This window comes from Ziziphus jujuba, chromosome 6, assembly GCF_031755915.1.
Source record: "Ziziphus jujuba cultivar Dongzao chromosome 6, ASM3175591v1".
Classification (NCBI taxonomy): domain Eukaryota; kingdom Viridiplantae; phylum Streptophyta; class Magnoliopsida; order Rosales; family Rhamnaceae; genus Ziziphus; species Ziziphus jujuba.
The window spans coordinates 25,363,784-25,372,765 of NC_083384.1; the positions used below are offsets into that span (position 1 = coordinate 25,363,784).

An 8,982-nucleotide genomic window follows, 5' to 3' on the forward strand; every position below is an offset into this window, starting at 1 on the left:
AAAGGAGAGAAATGAGAACCATCAATGAACTTCTCATCAAAAGCATGTCAATTTGGAGATACTTTGTACATGATATCATAAAAATTTAAATATTTATTTAGAAATGATTTACCTTTTTATTATATTTTTAATAAAAAAATATATTTTTTTTAAATGATCAACTTGTGAAGCCAAATAGATTAATTAACATAGATTCCATCTACATCAATTACGTTATCATTTTTTCTAAAATAAATAAAATGATAATACAAATGTGCTAGCACTGTTGGTTTAAGCAGCACCATCCATACCAAGAGTGTAGATTCAAATTTACCAAATAAATGACCTAGGAAAAATCAAACAAACAAAAAACAGAGATTTGAATATATCAAATGGATGATCTAGGAAAAATCAAACAAACAAAAAAAAGTAAAAAAAAAAAAAAAAAAATAGTTCCAATATATGACAACTGTTCAAATTAAAAATACATAGATGAGATAACCGCTATATTTTGTAAAATTTCATTTTAATATTTTAATTTTTTATTAGTTGATTTTTCAAAAATCATCTTCTAACAATTAATATTATATATATATATATATATATAGACAATGTAATTGTTTAAGAAAATTAGATGAATAATTAAAAAAATAATTTATCTTGACAAATATTAATTATTTTGCAAAAATTTATAGTATGGATGCACCAAACAATATCAAATGTAAAATATTAAAACAGTATAATTTAATAAAATCCATTTTAATATAATATAAGATAACATAATTGAATTAATACAATGAAGTCTTAGTACAACAAATCCTTAAAGTGAAAGAGGGACAGCTCTCAATGGTTGCGCCAATTCCAACGAGATCCCAAACTTATCCTCCATATTCAAGTCCTCTGGTTTAGTTCCATTTTCAAGCTTCCACTCAAAGGAGTTGATAAGCGAACCCAGCATCAAATGCAACATTCTTGTGGCCAATGGCAATCCAGGACATATTCTTCGTCCCCCACCAAATGGAATAAGCTCAAAGCTTCTGCCTTTTACATCAATTTCGGACCCCAGGAACCGCTCTGGTTTGAATGAGTTTGGGTCCTCCCAAGTGCTTGATTCCCTGCCGATTGCCCATGCGTTCACAAAAATTTGAGCATTCTTTGGGACAATGAAGTCTCGGATTTCTACATCCGCTTCGGCTTTACGAGGAAGCAACAATGGAACCACTGGGTGCAACCGATAGGTCTCTTTCACAACGGCTTGTAAGTATGGTAGGCGAGCAATGTCTGATTCCTCAACTGGGTTTCGTTTTCCGACGATTTGCTCCAATTCTGCTCTGGCTCTGGACATTATCTCTGGGTTCCGGAGCAGCTCTGCCATTGCCCATTGGAATGTGGATGCAGTTGTATCCGTTCCAGCTACGAATAGAACCTGTTTGATCCATTGCATAAGTAAGAAAAAGGAACACAACGACAACAAAATGCAATTGGCAAAGATTTGGAAGAGACTAGCAAAATAACCAGTAACAAATGCAGAATTTGAGTTTTATTAATCCCCTCGCTGTTTTCTTCTGTAATATCGAGAAGGGTATCTAACACGTCATTATGTCTGATGGAGCCAGGTGATTTTCTGAATTGCAACCTTTGGTCAATGATTCTGCCGAACAGGTCCAATACCCTCCCAAAATAGACCGTCATGCTTCTTCTTATGCCATGGGGGTCAATCTTCCTAAGAACGGGAAAAAAGTCCCCCAGGTTGGGTTTCCCAGCAACTTCCATGATATTCAACACGGTCTCTCTGAAATCTCTGGCCATTTCGGAATTAGGATCTGCCAAATCAACGGAAAAAATAGTATTTGACAAGAGGTTGAGTGTCGTCGTGAAAGCTGCGCTGCCAATATCTACTGCTTCCCTAGTTAGGCTGCTTCTATGAACATCAGCAAGGAGCTCTTGCACTTTCCTCTTCCTAAGATTTTGATTGCCATCGAGTATCTTAACTGCAAACAACTGGGTATTGCAAATTTTTCGAAGGGTTCGCCACAAGGGGGACACTGGAATCCACGGTAACCCAACACTGTCGTGTTGTTGTGCTCGGAGTGCATCTGGGATGGTTCTGTTGGAGAAGGATTGGTCATGTGTTTGAAGGATTTCTTTGGCCATGGTTGCTGAAGAAACAACTATGGTAGTTACCTGGCCAAGCTTCATGGTCATTAGAGGGCCATGAATTTTTGCAAGCTCAGCCAAGGATCTATGGGGTTTGTTACCAAGCTGGTGAAGGTTTCCGATGATGGGTAACGGTTTTGGTCCCGGTGGAAGCTTGCTGGACTTTGTTTTAGCTCTTGAAATTGAACGGAGGGCTTGGATGAATATCCAGGTGACAATGATACACAATATGATGCTCAAAAACTCCATGTCTGTCTGTCTTGCACTCTCCAAACTGTTTCTTCTAAAACTACAGAGCTAGATCTGTAAGTAACCTGTAAGGAAAAATATATGAAGAATGAAATCAGAAAGGTGACCCTGTATTAAATTATTTCTGATTTTGATCTTGAAATTTGTTAAATATATATTTCAAGCATAGACTTTGAACTTTTAGAAAATATATATAAAATATATGTTAGATGGTATTGAGCTGTATTGCACTAATACAAACTACTGTTTTGATCTATTGTTAATCTCTGTAGCTGCCCTGCTAATATTTTGGCCCAAATCCTCTCAGAGGAAAATGAGGCATGTACGGGTAGACCGTTTTCATAGTTCCCCTTTCCTTTACCTTTTGCGCTGAATGCAGTTGTCATTAGGCCCATTACCCCCAAAAAAATAAAAAAATAAAAAAATAGAGATGTAAGCCACGAGGAAAAGGCATATTATAATCTTTTTGGTCAGTCAAAGATATGTAATTTTTTTTTTTTTTTCCTTGAATCAAAGATATGTAAGTTAATAATTAATAAAATTGAATGCAATATTCAATACAAAAATTGTCATCTTTCACCAACAAATGTAGTAAGATTATTCGTTAGACCTCTCCTACCACATAAAAAACAATTAAAAATTACCACTACTAAATCTACATAATTAAAACATTCCACCTAATACTCACAGTGTTAAATTCACGCTACATCTAAATAAGGTTAACTATAAACCAAATGCCAAATGGCAGACTTACCAATTGTTTATTTTGAAAATCAAAACCAGAAAAAAATTATATATATATATATATATATATAAATGCAACTTAGCATTTAAAAGTCCGTTTGAAAAATGTCAAAGTTAAAAAGGAAAATAATTTTTGGGATTTAGTTTTCTGGAATTAAGTTTCCTGAGAATTAATTTTTCTCTTAGGTTGTTTGGTAAGTAATAGAAAAGTTGACATTTATAAGTAATTAAATTTAAAATTATATAATAAATTAAGAATAAATATATATTTTAAAAAAATTTCAAAATTAATTTCTCTGATATTCTTCTCAAAATGACACCTATATATATAGGAACAACTTTCCCATATATTTTTCTAGATTGGTGAGAATTTAATTCTCTAAACCCATACTTTTTCATCTTATAATAAACATCAAAAAAAAAAAAATTATCACCTTTCTAAAAAAATTAAATTTCTACTAATTTTACCTGTATCCAAATATCCAAAATTGGATTCATGATCATTGGAACTCGCTGCATTGCATCCTTTCGACACCGACTTATTTGGAGACTAGCATATATTAATGAATGTTTTTGTGCATCAAGCATTATTCTTCTTCTTCGTTGTCTGAGTTTTGTCTTCAACTTCTTTTACTTGGAAAACTTTATCTAATCGGTTTCACAAACATTTGTAATCAATTTTTTTTTTTATTATTATCTTTTGGTATGGATAATCACTTTGTTTTTCTAATCACAATATTTATTTATAAAGCTATAGATTCCTTCTTGCAAGTCACTTTCTATGTCTTCCTTCAAATCCGAAATTTTTATTCATAAGAATAAATCAAAATGCTGAAAGACAAGGTGCAAAGATAAGTTTTGACTGGGACTAAATAATTTCTTTTGGAATTATCTCTTCCACAGCTAAAACTTTTGTGGCTTTGGATTTTTGGTGTTTCAAGAGAAATAGCTTCTATTGTCAAAAATGGATGGAGATATGTTGAAAGAAAAAAGAGATGAAGAAAAGGGAGGGATATAAAACTGGATGTTAACGGTGTAATAATATCTCGATTAGAAATTTTCCATGTCGTTTAAGGCTACATGTGGTATACAGAATATGTATTATTTTAAAAATAAAAATAGTTATTCATAGAAATATAAAATGGAAAAAAGATTCATAATTCCTATTTATATATTTGGTAAAAATATTGATTTAAAATTAAAGTTTAGATTTTATAAATATTTGTTTTTCAAAAAATTTAAATTTGATAAAAATTGATTAAAAATTAAAAATTATATTTATTTATATATTTTTAATATGTGATAATTAATTTAAATTTAAATATGATAAGGATATTTTTAAAATTTATCTAAATTAAAATATAAGAATAGAGATTCTGAAGTTTTAATAAAAAATTACTATTCCTTTAAATCGAGACTTATCTATTCTAATGAAATAGCTATTGCTACATTAAAAAACTTACTAAACATAGAAAAAATAAAATTTATGGAATAGGAATTCTATTTATATGTTTATTCCATAAACTAAACATACTTTAAGTGTTAATTTCACTTACATCTTTTAAATTTATGATTATTTTAAAGTATAACCACAGATTTTAAACAATACCAAAATATCCCTTTCGCTCTTCATTTCTATTTAATTTTTTTTTCCTCTTATAAAATGACTTCAATACCTTTACAATTAAAATATGGCTTAATAAACTTATACATCTAATTTCATAAATACCCCACATTAATATTTTAACAATAATAAATATTTTATTATTATCATTTTCATATTTTATTAATTTTTACATTTTTTTTTTATCAAGTAGTATGTACAGATATATTTAGAGATATCAAATTTGCAACTAGCTAATATATTAACTGATTGAGTTATGTATAATAATAGAAAATAATTTTGTTACTTTACTATAAGAAAATTTGCTTAAATATTTTGCATACATATATATATATATATATATTTATTTTCTATTATATACATCTATATATATATATATATTAGAAAAATACATCTACATATTTTTCATTTTATTAAACAATATATTTCTATTGATTTATAACTACTTATGTGTAAAATGTGTTATATACAAAATATATTAACAATATTTAGGAAAAAAACGTAAAAAGTAAAATTATTTCTTACAGTTCAAAATATAACAAAAAATGTAGAAAATGCCAAACTTATACTTTATTTGATAATCCCTCACCCCAAAAAAAAAAAAAAAAAAAAAAAAAAAAGGAAAAGGATGCGGCAACAAGGCAGGCTGCTGAAAACCTGAACTCAATTTAAATTTTAAATGCTTTTAGAAAATGTAATAAGAATATTCATCCGCTTTAATCTTCTCACAAATCCATTCTAGGCGGATTAATTAGGAAATAAAAATTCAAATTTAAAATAAAAAACAATCAAATACATCAAATACCGATTGCCAAAAATAAAAATACAGAAAATGTTCTAATTTCATACTAACTAAAATTTATATATAACTATAACCCCATCAATTTACAGCTCAAACTGTGACCAAAAAAAAAAAAAAAAAAGCTAGAACTCAAAGGATCAAAGCCATAAAAACGAAGAATAAAAAGAAATTATAGATAAGGACACTGGAGTCCATAACCCCCCGGCACCATCACTAGGTTTCATAAATTTTTAACAGTTTACAACTCCAATACCAAAACGAACTCCAGTAATCTGCAAATTGGGCTCGAAAAGTATGTTCACCATTGTTCAAAATTTGCATTGACAGAGGTTTGCCAAGAAAACCAAAACAAGAGGTAAGAAGATTTTGCCTTGCGCTTCAAGTGGTATGAGGTTGGATCGAAATTACTGAAGCTAAATGGATTTATTGTGTTGATGATATCTTTACTCGACAGGGAAAAAAACAAAAACAAAAACAAAATAAAAAAAAAAACAAAAAAACAAAAAAAGAGAAGAAGGGAAAACAAAAATACGAAAAAGGAGAGTGTAGGGGCCTTTTTCTCCCGTCGCTGCACATCTCCGAAGAATTACACGACTCTCAAAAACATTTAAATAGTATACTTTTATCCTTCTGCCTTTAATTTGTCCACATCAAGGAAAATTAATAAAGTAAGGATGCTTTTGAATTATTTGAAATTTGTGAATATAATTTAAAAATGGGGTAAATTTGAAAGACACAAGTGAAATTAATCCAGAGTGTAAAAGGTAGTTAACATGGTCAAATTAATGATATCACATTTTTTAATTGGTAAGGTTTATATCTTACCTGGTAATATAGATTTACTAAATAATCTGTTCGTATATTTTATAAAAAAAGAAGAAGGAAAAATCTGTTTGTATTACTTAAAAAAAGTTATATAGAACCTTTAAAATATATATACATATATATATATAGATAATTCTGGAGTTATTAAATTTATTAACTAAATTTTTTATATCTAATAATTTAATAGTTTTATTGGTTGAACATCCATGTCGATGCTATATATGCATAAATTATGGTATTGTCTAAAAATAAAAATTAATATGCCATAAAAATTAGTATGCCTATTACATGCCATTTATTTGATGCCGCAATAAAATTTAATATGCCTATTAGCAAAATATAAAGAAAGATAACTTATTAGCAAAATATAAAGAAACATGAATTCCATTAATAAACAGAAACAATAGTACAAAGAAAGATGCCTATTAGCAAAATATAAAGAAAGATGATTTCCGTTAAGAAATAAAAACGGGAGTACAAAGAAAGATGAATTCCATTAAGAAACAAGGGTACATCAGCCTTAAGGTAAGGATAAGTCCATCTTTATAACTTGAAGGTAAATATACGTCCATCTTTCTAACAACTTAAGCATTGTCCAAAATATAAAGAAAGATGAATTCCATTAAAGATTAATATGCATATCGGCTTGAAGGTAAGTATAGGTCAATCTTTCTAACTTGAAGTTAAGGATAGGTCTATTTTTCTAACAAATTAAGTATTGTCCAAAATATAAATATGCCTATTATATGCAATTTATTTGATACTTCCATAAAGATTAATATGCCTATTAGTATTGTCAAAACTATAAAGAAAAATAAATTCCATTAAGAAACACGGTACATCAGCTTGATGGTAAGGATAGATTCATCTTTCTAACTTGAATGATAAATGAATTCCATTAGAAACAGTTGTACATCAGCTTGAAGGTAAGTATAGGTCAATCTTTCTAGCAACTTAAGTATTGTCCAAAACATTAAGAACGATGAATTCCGTTAAGAAACAGGAGTACATCAGCTTGAAGATAAGGATAGGTCCATCTTTCTAATAACTTAATCTCCTTTAAAAATGGGCCATTGACAGCGAAACTTTGATCATCCTGTGAGGATAGGTCCATCTTGAACCTACCTCACCTCAGTAAACTGGTGTAGTAAAAAAGCTGTCAACTTAATCTCCTCGAATAATGGGCCATTGATAGCAAAACTTTGATCAAACTGAAGATCAACAGCCAACTTTGAGTCACTCTCGAAAATGCAGAAAGAGAGACCAAGATCAAAAGCTAAGCGAAAAATCTATAGTCAGGTCTTGTTTTTGCTAGTATGGCAAACGACCCTTTAATGATATAAAAGGTTTTTTCTTTTTTTCTTTTTTTTTTTCCCTTTTAAATAAAAAAGAAAAGAATCTTTTGTTTCATGTTGGCTAAAACCCACCCATCGGTGAGAAACCCCCTTTCTTCCCAATTCTTACCCTCGATCATAAACTATTAGATCTTGTTTGACCATATTTTCTGTTTTCTGTTTTCGAAACATTGTTTTAAGAAATAAAAATAGAAAATTGTTTTCATTTGTCTAACGAAAACAATGAGCGTTTGACTATTAATGTTTGAAAATAGTTTTCAATACTAGAAAACAGAAAACAGAAAACATGTTTGTTTAAATAGTTTTTAAAATTTTTTTAAACAGTTTTTGTTTTGTTTTATTATTATTTTTTTTTTGTACATACAAGTTTTTTTTTTTTTTTTTCTCTTTCATACAAAGAACCTTATATATAATATATGTAGCTATAATATATATATATATATATATAATATTAAATCATCAACATATTAATGAATTATATACACATATATAATATAAACTATATATTGAAATATAATATAACATTTTTTTTCTGTTGAACTTTTTTTTCCTATTATTATTGATTCATTGATATTATAATATATATATATATATGTGTGTGTGTGTGCATATATATATATATTTTGACTGTATGTATTTAATTTTTTATTGGTTTATAATTAGCTTGGACTTGTTAAATATAATTCCTAATAGCTTGTAATTAGCTATACTACACTACAACAGAAGGAAAACTAGCCAGGCATCTCTAGCTTTTGATAAATTCCAGCTAGTTAGGCCGGCTACCATTTCACCAATATTTAATAAATTCATATACTTCAATCATGCATTTTCACCTAAATAAAAATAATAATAATAATAATAATAATAATCAATGGAAACAAAAAATGTACTAGCAATATCTGGAAATTGGAAAGCCAACCCACATTTTGTTATAGAAAATTTATTGATTGTAGCAACTAGATTCCCTGCTCACCAATACCACAAAACTCTTGGCTGATTCTTCTATTCCTAAGTCATATTTCGGACACTACTTGAAAATTTGTTAATTTACCCTCTACTCCTTTACCAGTGAAAAGCACAAACAAAAAGCCAAAATCAAAGCAGGGTGTACCCATCTTGATTTTTTGCTCATTCTCTAAGTTGTTCTCCTAAACATAAATACAAACACATTGAGAGCGAGAAAGAGAGAGACAGAGAGAAAGAGAGGGATTAAACTTATAGGTTAAGGATCTGAGGGATTATACTCT

At 29.0% G+C, this 8,982-nt stretch overlaps 1 protein-coding gene across 1 annotated transcript; it reads right to left on the reverse strand.

The window, feature by feature from the left end:
* Positions 1-719: 719 nt before the first annotated feature.
* Positions 720-2,725, reverse strand: LOC107409641 (geraniol 8-hydroxylase-like). The gene is made up of 2 exons (XM_060818047.1): positions 1,495-2,725; positions 720-1,405 (listed from the first exon to the last, which is right to left on the reverse strand). Exons 1-2 carry the CDS (start codon positions 2,383-2,385, stop codon positions 800-802), a joined length of 1,497 nt encoding a protein of 498 aa, XP_060674030.1. The 5' UTR covers positions 2,386-2,725; the 3' UTR covers positions 720-799.
* Positions 2,726-8,982: the final 6,257 nt, after the last annotated feature.

What these genes read in the sequence shown, in the direction of transcription:
- LOC107409641 (XM_060818047.1), bottom strand. Translation starts at nt 2,385, where the DNA reads ATGGAGTTTTTGAGCATCATATTGTGTATCATTGTCACCTGGATATTC. An exon ending in AAATTCTGCATTTGTTACTG is followed by an intron (nt 1,406 to 1,494) that starts GTTATTTTGCTA and finishes TGGATCAAACAG; the next exon opens with GTTCTATTCGTAGCTGGAAC.